General features: G+C 39.4%; 1 protein-coding gene across 1 annotated transcript in view; it reads left to right on the top strand.

Annotated features, from left to right (window-relative positions):
* Positions 1-200: 200 nt before the first annotated feature.
* Nsrp1 (nuclear speckle splicing regulatory protein 1) overlaps positions 201-19,679 on the top strand; it is a gene marked incomplete at its 3' end in the record, with an annotated part of 28,998 nt that continues 9,519 nt past the window's right edge. Inside the window, exons 1-2 of the mRNA XM_031354044.1 lie at positions 201-298; positions 1,432-1,522. Of these exons, the coding sequence (XP_031209904.1) occupies positions 279-298; positions 1,432-1,522 (111 nt within the window). The remainder of the gene's footprint in view (positions 299-1,431; positions 1,523-19,679) is intronic.

The raw sequence follows: 19,679 nt of genomic DNA, 5'->3' as shown, positions 1-19,679 counted from the left end.
CAGGTTGTCGCGGTTGGACGTGATCCTAACACTATCCCCAGTGACGCGGCTCGTCCCAGAAGCGCGGTCCACGAGCCTCTCTGGATTAGAATTTGGTCGTCTCCCTCCCCGCGTCGACTTTAAGACTACAAGTCGGCTCCGAAACAAAACAAGTCGGTAGATTTCAGGGCGAGACCCAGCGGCTAAGCGAATTCCGGGGCCGGAAGTGTGCGTATGCACGTCGGCGTTAGCGTCACGTCACATCCGTGTCGACCACGTCCAGCGGAGACGGGAACAAGATGGCGATCCCGGGCAGGCAGTGAGTGCTGGGGCAGTTAGGGTCAGACTGGGCAGTAAGAAGCCAGGAATACTGAGTCTTTAGGCTGAGGCGTCTGCGGCCGCCGGAAGTGCAGGGCCACCCCCCGCCAGGGTTAGAGGCGGGAGAAGGCGAGGAATCCCCAGCCACATAGGTTCCTCATCCCCGTCCCTACATTTTTCCAGGATGCAAGCCCGAAGTTTGAGAAACTTGTGAGGAAATAAAGGAAGTTAGGCTGAGGGGCAGAGAGCGAGACTTTTCTATTTTCCAAAAGCTCGGTCTGAGGCCCCTCAGTCTTGCTTCCTACCCCGCGCTTGAGTTTCTCCGGGTTGGATGCGCTCAGGGGCACTGAGAAGAGAAACTCCTTGTTTTTCTCCCTGGCAGGAACTCAGGCAAGGCCTGCCGCCCAACCTCCCTTCTGGTGTTAGGAGTGTGGTGCTGAGAAGCCACAGAAAAGGATAGGCGTATTGGAAACTGGTGTACGCTGCCGCGAAAGACACAAATAGTGTTTACCTGCCTGGAAATTTATTCTTGGGCGTCCCGTGGCCTCTGCATTTTAAAGCCAAAATCTTGAGAAACGAAATGTATTAAAATCTGGTGATGGTTCTCAGAGGCGCTAAGACAAAGCAAATGAGCTCAGTGGACGGTGATGGGAACTTTTCCCATGGTGACTTGCTCACAGACAAAAACAGTTGAGCCAAATAAGTGAATGGGAACTTGCCAGGATTTCTACTTGGGTTTCTTAGTTAATTCTTTCAAGATCTTAGGAGCTGTGTGAATACACAGAAGTGGGAAAAATCAGAGGACAGTTTAGAACATTTTGGTGTTTAGCAAGTTTGCAAAGCCACTAGCCTGTTTGGGATTATTGTCACTTCACTATCTAAAACATGGCTGTAGTTTTCATTTTCTTCTTTAGTGAAAATGTTTGAGTTTGGCCCAGGTAGACAAATAATAACAACTGTAAAATCATGACATTAGAATTTCGAGATCATTGCAAAGTCCATTATGTGTTCATAGGTTGTATGATATGTTTTGATTTGGGAAATTCATAAGAAAAAACTAGTGGATATATTATGTTTCTAACATTTAAAGATAATGGTGTGATTTCTATTTCAAAAAAAAAAAAAAATATGCAGGTATGGGCTTATTTTGCCAAAGAAAACACAGCCGTTGCACCGAGTTTTACAAAAACCATCAGTGTTTGGGAATGATTCTGATGATGATGAGGTAAGAGGACCTATGTTTTAACTCTTGCATTAGTAGTGTATTTTAACAACTGCTTGCGAATTTGTCTTCACCTTTGTCAGAACAGTGGTTTTGGAGTATCTTTACAGACCCTTCAAAAGTACTGTTTTAAAGAGCATTCAACTGCTATTTTCTGTATGACTAAAGATGACTCCCTGTAAACTTAGTTATTTTTAGATAGTTTGGTACACTCTTTATAGACACTTAAATACCAGTGCCCTAGCTGGCCTGGAACTTAATGTGTAGACCAAACTGGCTTTGGACTCACAAAGCTCCACTTGCTTCTGCATCTGCCTTCTGAGTGCAGGATTAAAGGCCTATATTTTAGTACCTAGCAGTATTAAATGTATTTGTTACTTAGGATACCTAGCTAGGCTTTTTAGGATCTAATTCTATTGTGAACTAAAGGCTATGCATAATGTTGCTTTCAACCAGTTTAGAGTTCATTGATAGAGATGCATGCAAACACTGAGGCAGACCAAAATTTGGAAAGAAAAATTACTGAGGATTTTTGTGTGCATACTGTACTTTGATCTTCACAATTACCCTGTGATATATGTATTACTTTCATTTTACTGATGAAGTTAGAATCCAAATAGGTTAGGGAATTTTTCCATTACTAGTCCATGCAAGTAAACGGCAAGATCGTGACTTGAACTCAGGAGACAGATAGATGGTTCAGACAATAATTGCCCCCACCAACCCTGGCAGCCTGAGCTCAGTTTCTGGGTGGAGGGAGAGAACTGACTCTCAGTTTGTCCTCTGACCTCCACTTGTGTGGCCCCCGTGTGGGGACACACACACACACACACACACACACACACAAGCAAATAGATGCAGTAGTAACATTTGAGCACAGGTCTATCAGATTCTCAAACCTACATTTTTCTTCCCATTTTTCTTTCTTGCTTTATTTTGATAATAGAGCTTTAAAATGTTAGTGAAATATAGAGGACAAAAGTCACTCATTTTGCTGAAGAAATACCAGGCAGGAATAAGCATTTTAACAATTATTTAATAATTATTTCAAAGCTGGTGTAGATTTGATTTAAAAAAGGTGGAGATCATTTCAGTTGAGAGGGAACAAAGAGCATAAAGTATAAGGCATATTTGTGGAATGCTAAGTTTAGATAAGAGACTGTGTAGAGCAAAGAAATGTGGCTGTGAGGCTTTAACAGGTTGGGGCCAGATTGTGGAATATCTTGCACTGTTTGTATGAAATGTCCACTCCACATACGTAAGTAGTTTTTAAGTACTGTGTTTCTAGTTTGCTTAGTGATGCCATCCCAGTTTTAGTTTATCTTGAGAAGATAACTCTCAAATTGTGAAGCACAAAAGGAGAGAAGAATCAAGAGTTTTAAGCCAGTCTGGGCCATAGGTATAATAAGACATTGTCTCAGAGAAATGAGTTTGGGGAGAAGGTAAGAGTCAAGGGTCTTGTATGGTAGTTCAGATAGGAGATGAAGATCTAAGCTTTGGTTCCTAAGCTAATGGGAAGCAAAGGGAACAAATAGACTCTCAGTAGAAACAGGCAGCCCAGAGAACAAGATGGTGTTAAGGGTTTATTTTAAATTTATTTTGTATGTGGGCACATGTGTACCACGACACTGACACACACACGGAAGTCAGAGGACAACTGGGGAAAGTCAGTTCTTTCCCTCGTCACGCAGGATCCTGGAGTTGAGTGTTGCATGTTGTCAGGCATGGCAGTAGCACCTTCACCTGCTGAGGCAGCCTCTAAGTGTGTGAGGTACCTATGCTTAGCATGGGATAGGAGAAGACGGTTGATCTACAACATGTGGGTTTTTCAGTACATTGGAAATGTACATGCATTTTTAGAATTATTTATAGAATATTTATTTATTTTGGTTTTTCGAGACAGGGTTTCTCTGTGTAGCTGACTGTCCTGGAATTCATTCTGTAGACCAGGCTGGCCTTGAACTCAGAAATCTGCCAGCCTCTGCCTCCCAAGTGTTGAGGTTAAAGGCATGTGCCACCACCACCCAGATTTTTCATAAGATTTTTTGAAGTTTCCTTTGCAACTTTTTTTGTATGTATATATGAGTGGACACATTCTTGCCATGCCACATGTGTGTCACTCATGGGACACCTTTTAGGACGGTTGATTCTCCTGCTGTGACAACCCCAGGGATCAAACTCAGGCATGGTGACAGTTACCTTAATCCTCTGGGCCATCTCTTTGTGCCTGCCTCTCCTTTAAGATTGATGTGTGTGAGCATTTCTATGCCAGGTGCATGTGAGCAGGTCAGGACAACTGTGGAGAGTTGTTGTCTCCATGTAGTCTGTGGAGCTGACCTGGACCATTCCTTCTGTGTTTGTGTCTTATCTACCCATAAGAGGCTGGATCACAGACTTGTACCACCACATCCCATTTTTTTCAGGCTGTGTGGCAAGCACTTTTATCTGAGAAGCACCTTATTGACCCAGTTTCCCTTTTTAAGAAAATACTGAGATATAGTCTACATGCCATATACGTCTATTTTAACTTAAATTATATTTATTTAGTGTATGTGTGGGTGTATGATTGTATGTGCCGTGGTGCTTGTATGGTAGTCAGAGGGCGACTTGTAGAAGAGGGTTCCCACTTTCCACGTGAGTTCTGGGTTATCAGGTTTGGTAGCCCCAGCCCATTTCATCTTTTTGCATTATATGGTTCTTTGGTTTTTAAAAAATTATACAATCATTACTATCTAATTTTATAGTAGTTTTTATCACCCAACAAGAAAATGGTACCCATTGTAGTTGCTCTCCAAACCCTGGCAGCCTTTCACTTCTGTTTGTGTAGAGTCTTCTGGCATTTCACATAAATGGAGTTTTGCAGTTGGGCAGGGAGCGGGGGAATGTTCTGTTTGATTTCTTGTAAATTAGCATAAGTATTCTTAAAGTTATAATGCATCAGTGTTTTATACTCCTTTTAATTCATTTCTTTAATTTTTAAATTTTTTATTCCTTGCTGTGCTGTGGATGGAACCTGGGACCTCCCACATGACTTCTATTTTTTTAATTAACTTTAATTTGAATGTATGAATGATGTGACTTAGGCACTTGTGTGCACACATGCAGAGGCCAAACAAGAATGTCAGATGTTTTTTCTGTCGTTCTCCTTACTGCCTTGAGACAGTTCTCTCACTGAACTGGAGGGTTGCCATTAGGATTAGGCTGGCCAGCTACTGAGCACCCAATATCCACTTGTCTAAATTCCCTAATGCTGGGGATTCAGGCATTCTCAGTTTTTTTTATGGGTCCTAGGGATTCAAACTCAGGTTTTTATGCTTGTACAACAAGGGCTATTACCAACTGAGCCACCCCTTCCCAGCCTTTATTATTGAATAATAATTCATTGTACTGCATTTTATTTATTCATCAGTTGGTATGTGTACTGGCTGGTTTTGTGTCAACTTGACAACAGGCTGGAGTTATCACAAGGAAGGGAGTTTCAGTTGAGGAAGTGCCTCCATGAGGTCCAGCTGTGGGACATTTTCTCAATTAGTGATCAAAGGGGTAGGGCCTCTTGTGGGTGGTGCCATCCCTGGGCTGGAAGTCTTGGGTTCTATAAGAGAGCAGGCTGAGCAAGCCAGCAAGGAACATCTCTCCATGGCCTCTGCGTCAGCTCCTGCTTCCTGACCTGCTTGAGTTCCAGTCCTGACTTCCTCTGGTGATCAACAGCAATGTGGAAGTAAGCTGAATAAACCCTTTCCTCCCCAGCTTGTTTCTTGATCATGATGTTTGTGCAGGAATAGAAACCCTGACTAAGACAGCATGAATATGAGTTCCTGGCTATTGTAAGTAGTAGTTAGGAACACCTGTATGTATATAGATTTTTGTATAGGCATATATTTTTAATTATGTTGGGTATATTCCTAGAAATGGTGTTGCTAGCAGATTTATTTGATAATTATATATTATTAACACTGGCAGAATTATTAGAATGGCAGCACTACTTGGCTTTTCCAGTCAGTGTTAATGCAAAGGTTCCAACACCTCACCGTACCCTGGCTGTTTTGAGACAGGGTCTCAGTGTGTGGCTTTAGCTGTTCTGGACCTTGCTATGTAGACCTGACTGGCTTGAGACTCAGAAAGATCCAACTGCTTCTGCCTCCCAATTGCTGAGATTTAAGGACACCTCACCCAGCTGCCTTTCTTAAGAGCCATCTAGTGGCACCTCATTGTGATTTGATTTGCATCTTCCTGATGGCCAGTGATGTTGAAGAAATGTATGTTCATCTCATTAGCCTACTTTTTAAATACTGGGTTGTTGTTTCTATGAGTTATAATTGTTCTTTTTTTTTTTTTAAGATTTATTTATTTATTATATGTAAGTACACTGTAGCTGTCTTCAGACACACCAGATGAGGGCGTCAGATCTCATTATGGGTGGTTGTGAGCCACCATGTGGTTGCTGGGATTTGAACTCATGACCTTCCGAAGAGCAGTCAGTGCTCTTCCCCACTGAGCCATCTCACCAGCCCAAAATTTATTTATTATTATATGTAAGTACACTGTACCTGATTTTGGACACACCAGAAGAGGGCGTCAGATCTCATTACGGGTGGTTGGGAGCCACCATGTGGTTGCTGGGATTTGAACTTAAGGCCTTCTGAAGAGCAGTTGGTGCTCTTACCCGCTGAGCCATCTCTCCAGCCCATAATTGTTCTTTATGTATTCTACTATAACTGTCTACTTAGATATATGATTTGTAAATGTGTTTTTCTCATTTATGGGTTGTCTTCAATTTCTTGATAATATGCAGTGAAGGATGAAATTTCAGTTTTGAGGACAGCATTTTCTCTTGCAAGTGGTGGTTCCATACCTCAGAAAAACATTGCCTAATTGAAAGCCAAAGAGTTTTACATCTGTGTTTTCTTCTAAGGGCTCTATAGTTTTATCTTTTAAGTTTTTAGCCAATTTTGTGTTAATTTTTGTTTGTGGTCTCAAGTAGTGATGGAATCTCATTTTTTTGTGACTGTGCAGTTCTTGCAACATCACTGTTTCCCATTAGATTGTCTGGTGTTTTTGTGGCTTATTTTAATGCACAAGTCATTCTTTAAAATATTTACCATGGAGCCTATACAAAGCTTAGGTAACTTAACATTTCTTTTCTCATGAAACCATCCTGGCATGCATGCTTTGTAAACAAAGCAACATGAGACTATTGGTGTTATTGCTTGTCTTTTCTGTTGTGAACTGGGGGTGGTGTGAGCTGAACAATGAGCACCCTAGAGTCAGACGAGATGTTCATGGACCATTTTGCTTTAGCTTTCTTCCTCCCTTCCTTCCATAAGGGGACTGTGGTCATGGAAGTGGAGGAAGACTGGAGAAGCCAAATAGGAAATGGGGTAACCAGAGAGGAGCAGTAGGAAAACCCAAGCAACAAGAAATGGAGGCATACGATGGGCTTGGGAAGCTAGGGGCCAGGATTATCTGGTGAAAACTAGGATTATCCAGATTCTAGAAGATTCTGAAGCCAGTATGGAGATTGAGTTTTAGGTAGGGAGGAAGACAAGAAAAAAATAGCCCTCGATTCCTCTTAACCTTGGTCTTAAATTGGTGGACCTTCCCCACCAGCCAAGGCAAAGAAAATACGGGTTAATTCTTGATGAACAGGGTGTAAAGCTGCCCCTCGCATAGTCTACTTGCCTGAAAAACATTTGTCTGGTTCATTCCAGCTTATCCTTGTGCTAAGAAGTAAATTTCTTAAATAGATTACTTATATATTTGTGAAGTCTAAATAATGTCAAAACCTCTTTTTTCATAACCAGTTTAAACAGCTGTAAAATTAGGAGTGCTTTAGAGAATACATACAAACAGACTTTATGGATTCCCTCCCCGGAATAGCATTAGCTAAAGCAGGAGAAAAGCTACTGCAAAGCAGACCTCTTGCTCTTTAGCTTTGTTTTGTTTACTTGACAGCTCATCAGATCCAAATTTATTATCTCCAGTGGTCCAGCAGAGGGGGCACTAGCACATGAGTTCTGTTGTGATAAAGGGCTTATATTCAGGATTAGTTTTGTTTGTGTGTGTGTGTGTGTGTGTGTGTGTGTGTGTGTGTGTGTGTGTGTAGGTCAGAGGACAAGTGAGTTTGTGGGTCCTTGTTTGTCTCTTTATTTGAGGCAAGTTCTTTGTTGTTCACATATATATATACCATGTTAGCTGGTTCTCTAGCTCTAAGGAATTCTCTTTCTGCCTCCCACCTTGCCATGGGAGCACTGGAGTTACAGTGATGCATCCATCTCTGAAAGGATTCCAGGATTTGAAATCTATCCTTAGTGCTTGTACTACAAGCATTTTATCTACTAAGTCATCCCCCAGCCCCATGATTAACTTTGGATAGAAGAATGGTAGTCTAGTACTTGTATTTACATGGCTTTTTAAAACTATCAGAACTAATTAGGATTATTTACTGGTTTGTTCAGAGGAGAGAAGTGGGAACACATGTGCTGATATTCTGTTCAGTTGTTTGAGTGGTTTCTGATCATTGCATTGGTGTGCACCACCACGGCCTGGCTATGGCATTAGTTCTTACAGCCGTGTTTTTCTTTATAATGTAAGTTTCTGCAAACGTCTCTACATGTCTATACTACAGCCACCTTTCAGAATTGAGAGCAAGTGCTTCTTCATGAGGTGGTCTTTGATTTTTCTCAGTGCGCACACCTCCATGTGGGTGGAGGCCAGAAGAGGGTGTCTGGTGCCCTCTTCTGTCACACTGTCCATCCATTTCTTTTGAGACAGGGTCTCTGCCTGAACCTGGGGCTTGGTCTTTCTCAGCTGGGCTAGAAGTCAGCAAGACCCAGCCATCCGTATCCACATCCCTAAGAGCTAGGCTTATGGAGTTTGTAGAGATGCCTAGTTTGTAATATGAATGTTGAGATTTGAACTCTGGTCCTTATGATTGCAGAGCAGGTATAATTTTAACCACTGAGGCATGTCTTCAGTCTACTAATACAATTTTTTTTACATAAACAGGCGGGCTGGATCTGGCCAATAGCCTATTACTTGCTGACTCTTTTCTGGTCTTCATGTTTCTCTGTGTCTTTCTCCCTCCCCTTTTTTCTTTCCCCTCTTCCTGCCCATTCTCTTCTGTTTTTGTGATAGGGTCTCATTATGTGCCCAAGGCAGACTTTGAATGTGATCCTCCTGTGTTGGCCTCCTGAGTACTACAAGCAGTATTACCATGCCCAACCTGTATGGTTATTTTCAGAAGTACCCATGATAACAAATGTGGCATGTTTCATAACATAATTCATGACTAATAGAACAAAGCCATATATTAGAAGACAGATTAAACATGAAATTTCCTTTTAGAAGTTTATGCATGGTAAGTGCTTGCTTATTTTACTGAATTCAGTAAAGTTTTCTTTCACCCTTACTAATTCTTACCAATTAAAATGCTTATTTCTAAGAAAAAAATGTACATGTGAGATCCAGAATTACAGCATAATATAGTGTATACAGATGAAAATTGTTGTTTTAGGACCAAAACAAAACTCTGAAGTAATGTTAAAACTAGAAAGCTAAAATTCATCATCTTATAGATAGATAGATAGATAGATAGATAGATAGATACATACATACATACATACATACATATAGATAGATATAGATATAGATACATAAAATCACTCAGAAGCCATAGTATACTACTGTATGTGTTCGGTATTTTCATCCAGGAGTCAGGCACTGAATAAATACGATAAAAGAAACACTAAAGCCCAGTGTGAGCTAAAAGAGGCATAGATAATAAGAATCAATTCTAAAAAATCTAAGGAAGATTAAAGATACTTAATTGTACTAGAATTAAGAAATGTGGCCAAGTATGGTGGCACAAGCCTGTAGTTGCAGCACTAGAGAAAGTGGAGGTAGAAGGATTAGAAGTTCAAGGCCAGCCCTGGCTACCTAAGCAAAGTTAGAGACCAGCCTGGCTTATATGAGATGTTGTACCTACCAAGAGTAAAAAGGAGTACAACAGTGAGCTGATGGAAGACTGGGGTGTAGCTTGGTAGAATACTTGCTGAGCTGTGCAATCAGTCAGGAGACAAAAGCTAAATTTCTAAAATTCTTAAATTATCAAAAACCTGCATTTCTGATTTCTGATGAAAAACTAATTCATTTTGGTTTGGAGCCTGTTTGGCTGGTTAATGATAAGACAATGTAAAAATTTTGATCTAGCAGAGAATTATAATGGAGTTGAATCAGTGTTGTAACTTTGGCTTTCATCAGTTACAATCTGATAATATCTTATTACTCTGCTTGTGTCTTGTGTAGATCAAATAAATGACAGGTTTTTTTTTTAAATGCCAGGAAGTTTAGATTATTTTAGTAATAACTAATAATGTTGACTTTTCTTATATGCTACTAAACCAAATCCCATGATACTGAATGTACTTAAACAGCAACATACATGGTGAGGTGTTTAAAACAGTTCTGTAGTTTTGCTAAAAACCATCCTTGTTGTCCATCAGTGAGAAGAAAGCAAAGCAAAAAGAGAGAAAAGGGTGAGATTTAAAAAAAAAGCAAAAACAAAAGACAAAACAAAAATGGGCAAGATGACAAAAGAATCCTAGCTGCGAGAAGTAGCTGAGCATGCAGATATTGAAGGTGGATGGGTGAGGGATTCCTTTTCCTAGGAAGAATGCGATATTAATCTTAGGTTTTCTAGATAAATAAAATTACTTTGTGAATATTGTTTGTATTTATGTCCCTTTTGCTAAATTGATTCATGTTGGCATGCTGGCAAATTTTTAAAAATTCCTTTTTTTCCTTCAGAAGTAAAGTGACAGACAGTATTGTGTTTGTATATTTCAGCTCCAGCATTATACTTTCTCTGTCTTTGTCATTCCCTCCTTCCTTTCTTTCTCCTTCCTTATAGTAATTTCTATCCCTTATGATCTCTGTTTAATGAAACACTCTGCTTATACTTTCTTTAGTTCTTTAGAAATTATTGCCAGACAGTGGTGGTGCACGCCTTTAATCCCAGCACTTGGGAGGCAGAGGCAGGCGGATTTCTGAGTTTGAGGCCAGCCTGGTCTACAGAGTGAGTTCCAGGACAGCCAGGGCTATACAGAGAAACCCTGTCTCAAAAAAAGGAAAAAAGAAAAAAATTATTTCTTTCCATGTTTTGGACATAATCTTGTTCATTGCATGTACATTATGTTTTTGTCTGAAGTTGGAGGTTAAAGTCATATAATGTAGCAACACAAAAATCTCAGAATCGTTTGCTTCTTAAAATATACTTATTTTTATTTCATATGCATTGATGTTTTACCTGCATGTATGTCTGTGTGAGGTGTTGGATCCTCTGGAACTAGCTGGGTCACAGATGGTTGTGACAGTGCTCATGACTGCTAGATGTCTCTCTAGTCCCATGGTTGGTTTGTTGTTGTTGTTGTTGTTGTTGTTGTTTGCTTATTTATTTATTTTTCTGGTTTTTCGAGACAGGGTTTCTCTGTGTAGCCCTGGCTGTCCTGGAACTTACTCTGTAGACCAGGCTGGCCTCAAACTCAGAAATCCACCTGCCTCTGCTTCCCAAGTGCCGGGATTAAAGGCGTGCGCCACCGCCGCCCGGCTAGTCCCATGGTTTTTAAAAATGTTTAATTATTACTACATTTGTGTGTGTGCTGCTGGTAACCTGACCCAGAGCTATCATCACTGAGCTGCATCTCTTAACTGTTCATATAGTAACTTTTCTGAACTAATTCTGCAATATTTATGATCTATGTGTTGCTGCTGAAGTCTGTTATCTTAGATGACAGCCACTGATTTATCCTACTTAAACATTAGGAACTAGTTAAGTGTCCCAGACTTTGTGACAAAGTGGATTAACTCATGTTATATCAGGCCTGCAGTTTACAGTTCTGTTTTACTCTTGTATAGCTTCAAGGGCAGTTCCAAAATGCTTAGAACCCTGTGGGCTCTTGCCTCAGTTGTTTACTTATATGGCCTTTAAGATCCCTTGGAGTATATTGGAACTTTAACTATTTTTTGACAGGGTCTCACCAGGTATGCTTGGCTAACAGTGAGCTTGTGACCCTCCTGCTTCAGCCTTCCAAGTACTAGAGTCACAGCTCTGCCTCCATGCTTGGCTTCCTTTGGGGCTTTCAGAACTCTCCCTTTTAGCTTGCTTTGTTTTGGTTTGTTTTGAGATAAATTCTTAGGTTTTCCATTTAGTACCCAGACTGGTCTCAAACTCTTGGACTTGAATGATCCTCCTACCCTGTCCTCTTGTCCTCTTGGGTAGCTAGAAGTAGGCATTTGCCAACATGCCAGGCTATGGTTAGCCTGTTGTTTATTCATACTGTCATGATAAATTAACATTAACCTGAAAATAACTCATTCTTGCTTTCCCATAATTTTTCCCCACTGTTCTTCACTAGTTCTTTTGCTCTTTCTTTCCATTTCTGAGATCTTTGGCTTTCTTTCTGGGTTTTTAACAGGTGTTCTTAGAAACAAGTTTTGATGGTGGAGGAGTGCTTGCTTCTTAGTTTTATCATTGTAAAACCTACAAAAAAAATTGTATTAGGCATTAAACTCCATTTTTTTTTTTTTGCTGTTTTTTTTTTTCCCAGTATTTGTTACTATTATGGATTATACGGATAGATTTACCTAAAGTGAGACCACTCTTTTAAATACTAACATATATCCCACTTGGTCTTGGTATATATTTGTAACTGTTTTTAAATTGTAAAGTGTAACAAAATACATCTTTTATTAATTTAAAAAATTATTGTATTTTATGTGCATGTATGTATATGCACTATTTGCACACCTAAATGTGCTGAGGAGGCCAGAAGAGGACAACTGATCCCCTGGAATTAGAGTTATTTAGAGTTTTAAGCTACCATGTGGATGATGAAAATCGAACCCATATCCCCTAGAAGAATAAGTACCCAGTGCTCTTAACCGTTAAGCCATCTTTCCAGCCCCCACTGGTTTTGTTTTTTGTAGCAGGATTTCATGAATAGTCTGGGCTGGCCTTGCATTTCCTATGTGGGCAAGGATGATTCCCCCTGCCTCCACGTCTTGGGTTCTTTGTCATCACACCTGGCTTCTTTCTTTTAAATGTTAGCCTTTCTAAGGGGTTATGACCCACAGGCTGAGAATCACTGCCCTTGGGTATGGTAAACATTTTACTTCAGAGGTTTGAACTTCTTGCACTTGAAGACTGTTGTTTTCTTTTACTTGAAATATTTCTTACCTCCACCCTATTCAGTCCTTCTCAAATTCATATTAGACATATTTTAGGCAAACATTCTACAATTGAGTTAGCCACTTGTGCTGGTGAGGACTATACAAAATTCCAGTCCCTCCTCTGCCCCAAGACAATCATTTAACCAGTTTGTGTGTCATTTCAAGAGAGTAGGGGGAAGATGAGGCTGCCGTATGTATTAATTTTTGGTTTGTAGCAGAGTTTAAAGTTTGTTTCCTAGCTTTGGTATTTTAGATGATTGTGCCATTTCTCTTTGTCTCCGTTTCCACAGTGCTGCACAACTATAATTCCAGCACTGCAGAGCCCAAGGCAGGGAGAGCCTACGTTAGAGGCCAGCCTGGGATATATCTTGAAACTTTGTCCCCAAAATGAAACAAGAAAGCCTGTGATACCACCTATTTAAAGTTTATTTTAAAGATAAAAGTAGTTTATCTTAAGTGCCTAGTTGTGGTAGAAGTGCAGGAAGTTGTATCTGTTATTACACAGTAAGGCGGCCTTCTGTGTTACAGTCATTACCAGCATTAATCACTAGTGACTATGTTTCCTGGGCTGGCTCCATCCCACTTTTGGTGTTTGATGGTAATATTTAGTAGCCTGGCTTTTTGTGGCCTTTTAATGTAATTTAACTACCAGTTTGGGCTATAGTTGTTAGCTCCAAAGCATTATTTTCACAAATAAGGCACCAATATTTGTAGTTACTTTTTTGAATTATTACTGTTTTATTGGGCTTATATATAAGCTCATTGCATCTTTCTTACTTATCCTATTTAACTGACAATGTTTAATTAGAAGCTAATATTTTACCTCCAAATTGCAGTTAAATAACAAAATTCATTCATTTTATTTGTCCAAAACTATACATCTTCATATACTATATTGACAGGCTTTGATATTGCTTATTTCAGCTTTACCATAGAAATCATTTTTAAAAAGCTTTTCCTTTATTTTTATGACATGTCTCAGTGTTTATTGTCTGACAAAAAGTAATAATCCCACATCTCACTCTTCGACTTATCAAGAACTCAAAATAAAATAGATCAGATCACTTTCTGAAGCAAAATTACTTTATTAGTTTAGTAATAATTTGAGGTTACTTTAAAGATAAGAAGCAGCATTTGGGAGGAGATTCATTTCCTGCCTCCCAGCCTTATCTGCAAGAACTACATCTTTAGTGTCAAGAGACTGCGTGTTTATAACAGAACTCTAATAAAGTCTGTCCTGGGCACACTGCACACCTGACTTGGTCATTGCCATTATCTAGGGGGTTCAAACTATTGCTTGTCTTTAAAAAGAGAAATATACTGCCAAGTATATTTCATTAAAATTGGCCTTGCATAGGAAGGATAATAAGACCTTTGGCTCTTCTCCTGAGTGTGCTAGCTGTTGCCAGCATGGTTTATAGTGTTGCTTTTGAAAATAAGTTTGTGTTTCTAACTGAAAAAAAAAACATACAGAATATTTTTTATTGGTAAGTTAAAGTTGGAAGAGATACCATTTACATATATATATGTGTATGTGTGTGTATATACACACATGTTTTCATTAAACTTGTTTTTCTTTCTCTCTCTTTTTTTTTTTTTTTTTTTTTTTTTTTTTTTTTTTGGTTGTTTTTTCGAGACAGGGTTTCTCTCTCCAGCTCTGGCTGTCCTGGAACTCACTCTGTAGACCAGGCTGGCCTCGAACTCAGAAATATGCCTGCATCTGCCTCCCAAGTGCTGGGATTAAAGGCGTACACTACCACTGCCTGGCAAACTTGTTTTTCTATCACTCATTTTGGTTGCTGTAACATGAGATATAGAAAATATGATCTGAGGATTTTTTCCTTTTTTATCATCTTATACTGTATGCTACAAAACTATGCTGTTTTTCATTATGAGAAATTCAGAATTGACCTTATAAGTGCCCTTTATGCTGCTTACACTTTTTGCTGTAGCTTTTTATCTCAGAGAAATTAAGCAGGTAAGGTGGAATTTCAGACCTGCATCCTTCATTAGCACGTGCCTGTGCGGTAGTGACTGTCTGGTTTCTTCAACAAATGCAAGAGCCGTGACACACAGCAGACATCTGTTCTGAGCTGTTACTAACGCCGTCATTTCCAGGCACACTGAAATCTTTAGTCTGCACGTAACTCTTGTCCTTACTTAGCTCTTTGTTCTCTTCCTCTTCTCTTCTCTTGCGTTCCTCTTCAATGATACCATGCCGTGACTGATAGGTAATACATTATCTTTATATAGGTAGTTCTTAAGTTGTATTTTATTTATCATATTGGAGGTTGAACACAGGACCTCATGCATGTTAGGCAAATCTTCCACTTGGCCATATCCCAAACACCCTTGGGGTGTGTGAGAGGGTTTTTGAATTATAGATCTCATTATTTTCAGGTAAGACTGTATCTAACTTCAACATACACATCAGCTGTTTTACCCATCTGAGAGTAAAACTTAAATTACTTTGAGTTTCCTGCTACAGTGATGATTTTTAAAAAATGTACATGTTCGTGTCTAACATGTATAAGAATTTCTTTGGGGGTATATGTCCAGGTGTTTTCTCATTAAATTTGACATTTATTTTGTCTTTTGATATATAAACTTTATCAAATTAAAGATTTTTTAATTTATAGTTTACTATTTTTTATATGTGTATGAATGAATGTTCTGCTTGCATGTATGTCTGTATATCATGTGCCTACAGTCCCTGCAGAAGCCAGAAAAGGTGCTAAATCTCCTAGGACTGCAGTTAGAGACCATTTTAAGCCACCATGTGGATGCGGGAATTGAATCCAGGTCCTCTGGGAGAGCAGCCAGTGCTCTTAACTCCTTAGCCACCTCTCTGGCAAAACTTTTTTTAAGATTTTATTTTTATTTTATGTATATGAATGTTTGTCTGTATATGTGCCGGGTGCCTGTGGAGGCCAGAAGAGAGCATCAGATACTTTTAGAATTGGAGTTAAAGATGGTTGTGAGCCATGTGAACACTAGGAACTAAACCCAGGTTTTATGGACGAGTTGCAGGTGCCCTTAGTTGGTGAGCCATTTGTCCACCCCTTTTATTAATTTATTATTGATTTATTTTGTTTTATGTTTGTGAGTACATACATTGTCATGAGTGTAGAGGTCAGAGAAAAACTTTTAGGAGTCAGTTCTCTCCTACCTTGTAGGTCCCAGGGATCAAACTCAAATTGCCAAGCTTGGTGGCAAGTGCCTTAGCCCATTGAGCTATCTCACTGTCGCCAAACATCTTTATCAATCACATGGATGCCAAGTGCATTTATGAAACCTATTGAAATAAGAATGGTACTATTTTTCTTCTGTCCATGTGATCTTACTACATATCCAAATATCAAGCCACTCATATTTCTGCTTGATGTCCTTTTTGAGTAAGACATTTTTTAAATTAATTTTTATTTTTAATTGTCTGTGTCCATGTGGGGGTATATGCACATGACTGCAGGTGCTTTATCCCCTGGAGCTGGAGTTGCAGGTGGTTTTGAGTTGCCTAATGTAGCTTCTAGGAACTGAACTTGAGTCCTCTTAGAAGGCACTCTTAGCAATGCTGAGCCATCTCTCTTGCCCCCAAATGGATTATGCTTAATATATGACTAGGCTTAACTCAGATACATATATGCACACGTACATACACATAAGGCTTATAAGTCTCCAAATATACCTATGGGTTTTAATTTATGGTGGTCACTGATGAGATGAAATTGATACTATTAACTGATTAATATTAATTATATTACTTGGCGGGGGAGGGGGGCGGTGTACCACTCCACTTGAGCCACATGTAGAAGCACCAGGGCTAAGCTGTTTTTTGGGGTGTTTTTGTTTTGTTTTTTGAGACCAGGTCTCCTTACGTAATTGGTTCTCAACCTTCCTAATGCTTTGACCCTTTAATACAGTTCCTCACGTTATGCGTGATCCCAAGCATAAAATTATTTTTGTTGGTACTTTATAAATATAATTTTGCTACTCTTATAAATTATAATGTAAATATCTGATGTGTGACTATTGAGAACTACTGTTGTAGGTGGTTCAATCTGACCTTGAAGCAGGTGATTACCCTTCCTACATCTAGCTGAAACAACAGTTTTGATCTAGAGATAGAAAGAGAAAGGAAAAAGTATGGTCCATAATCTCTCTTTTTTGTTTGAGACAGGGTTTACTATGTAGTCTTTGCTGTTCTAAAACTTGCTCTGTAGACCAGGCTGGCCTTGAAGTCACAGAGTCACCTATATTCTGCCTTCCACTGCTGAGATTAAACGTGTGTGCCACCACTGGCAGACAGTGATTCCAAGTCTTTAATTGTGCTTTACATGAGAATTGCAAGGCTGGGTGGTGGAAATAGTCTTCAAATTGCAAATTTGAGCAGTGTGGGCTCTGGACCCTATGACCTGTCTGGCCATAGCTAGTTACTGCTTCTTGGAGAATAAGAGCCTGCTGGAGGAGGTGGTTTAGAGCTTGGCATCTGATTTGGTAGTTGACATGAAAGATGTGCTCCTGGGCAATCCTTTACTTTAGGAATTGGCTAGTCCTGAGAAGAGCATTCTCCCTAGAACATCAGATATATAGAAAAGTAAGAAAATATAATTGGTGTATTGGTCCTGGGATGAAACCATGGCAAATAGGTAAATACAGACTAAGAAAATGCAGAAGTTATCTGTTCTTGTTCCTATTTTTAGAAGAATAAATTTAGTTTTGCAAAAAGCTAGGTGTTCCCATGCCCCTTGCTTTCTATTATTTATAACAGTTTATTAAAAAAAAAAAAATAGGTCTGGGCTGGAAAGAGGCTTGGTGATTCAGAGCACTGACTGTTCTTCACAGGACTAGGTAGGGTTCAGATCCCAGCATCCACATGGTGGCTCACAACTGTCTATAATTTTATTTCCAGGAGATCAAGGCACCAGGCACACACTTGGTACACAGACAAACACCTATACACATAAAATAAAAAATAAACTTAAGAAAAGTAGAGAGGTCTGGGGATATGGCTCGGTCAAGAAAGTGTGAGCTTCAAGCCTAAGGACACAAGTTCAGATGCCCAGGACCCTCGTAGAAGCACACGCCTATAGCCCGAGCTGGGGCATGGATACCAGCAGATTTCTGGAGCTTGCCAGTCAGTGAGTGCCAGCTTCAGAGAGACCCATCTCAAAAACTGGGGTGGAGAGCACCAGAAATCACTGTCTGGCCTCTGTACATTCCCATACAGGTGAGTATACACTTGTGCATTTGCACACACACAAAATGGGGATTGTTTGGTCCTTGGAATTTAATAGAAATGTATAAAACTGTGAGGGTTTAGGGTTATAGAAAAAGAATGATTTTTATTTTTTTTTTATTTTTGGTTAGTAGCCTATTTGAGTTTTTAATTTATACTTCCTAGATTTTCAGATTTGTTAACAAAACTATTCGTGATAGTTTTTTTTTTTTAACACTTTCATCTATCATTTGTATCTTCTCAATTTTTCTGATTGATCTTACCAGAATCTTACCTAACTCGTCTTTTCAAAAGACCAGCTTTTAATTTATTCGTCTTTGTATTTTGGTGACTTATTCTTTACTGATTTCTTCTCCAGTCTTGTTCCCTTTCTTATAAGAACATCCTTCTGATTCCTTGGTGAGTGAGTTTCAGTAGTACTTGGAGAGCATTTTCTCTTGTAGTAGTCATCCCTATGTCAGAGCAGGCCAGCTGAACAAAGCAGCCTCAAAAAAGACACACTGTCCTGAACTCCGCCTCCTAATTACATGAGCCAGCGGCATAGATTGGTTGGTTGGTTGGTTGGTTGGTTGGTTGGTTGGTTGGTTGGTTGGTTTTATCCATTTTTTTCTTTATATGTATGGCATGTGTATGCATGTTAATTTGCTTGGGTGTGGGCATACATGGGTATGGTTCTGTACATGCGAGTGTTTGTATAGAGGCCAGAGGTAGATGTCAGGAATCATCCTGGTTGCCTTTTATACCTTATTCATTCAGCTAGTTCCCAGTGGGGACCCCTGCCTCTGCCTTCTGAGACTGGGATGGGCCACCATATCCACCAACCATGCATTTGGGTTCTGAACTCCAGTACTGACGCTTGAGCAATTGAGTCATTTCCCTTGCCCCAGAATATGCTAGGCGTGGCAGATAGTGCATGCCTGTAATTTCAGCACATAGGAAATTGAGGCAGGAATAATGAAATAATAAGAATTTGAGGCCAGTCTGGGCTCCACAGTGAGGATCGATCCAAAAATAAAGAAAGGTGGGGGAACACATTAAAGTAGATAAAAAATTACATGGTGACTATTTTAGCATAAGGTGAGTTATGATTATCATTCAAGTGAAGGAGGGGGCTCGAACCAGTGGTAAAGCTGATGAAGTGATAAAGATGATGAAAAAGCCTAGAAAAATCGTTGCATGAAGCCTCGATTCTTCAGAAGATAGAATTAAAGACTTCATTCAGAAACACAAGTCTGAGCTAAAACATGTCAAGTCAAGTTGATAGATTGATGGAAGTGAAATCTACAAGCAAGGCAAATTTAGTACAGCAGAGAGCAGATCTGAGCTAAGCAGCTGAGTCTAAACATTGCAGATAAATTAAACTAGGTCTACAATGAACACACACTGCAGTGTGAAACTGATTTTAAGAACAGAAAGCAAGCAGCCAAAAATAGAATCCAGAGTATATAGCAGAAATAGGTCAAAGTCAAGTATGTATACTACAGAGGGAACAAAAGAAGCAACTGCACAAATGGGAGCTCATAAAAAGTTTCTCTCAGAGAAAGCTAGGAAACTGGTTATCTTCTGTTCTTAGTTGCTCAGTGAGAAATGGCCTTACTCCTATCAAAGCACTCCTAATATGTCTGGGAAAAAATATATATATATATATGTATATATATATATATATATATATATATATTTTTTTTTTTTTTTTTTTTT

Source organism: Mastomys coucha, unplaced genomic scaffold (assembly GCF_008632895.1).
Source record: "Mastomys coucha isolate ucsf_1 unplaced genomic scaffold, UCSF_Mcou_1 pScaffold5, whole genome shotgun sequence".
Lineage (NCBI taxonomy): Eukaryota > Metazoa > Chordata > Mammalia > Rodentia > Muridae > Mastomys > Mastomys coucha.
This window is presented reverse-complemented; position numbering and strand designations above follow the sequence as displayed.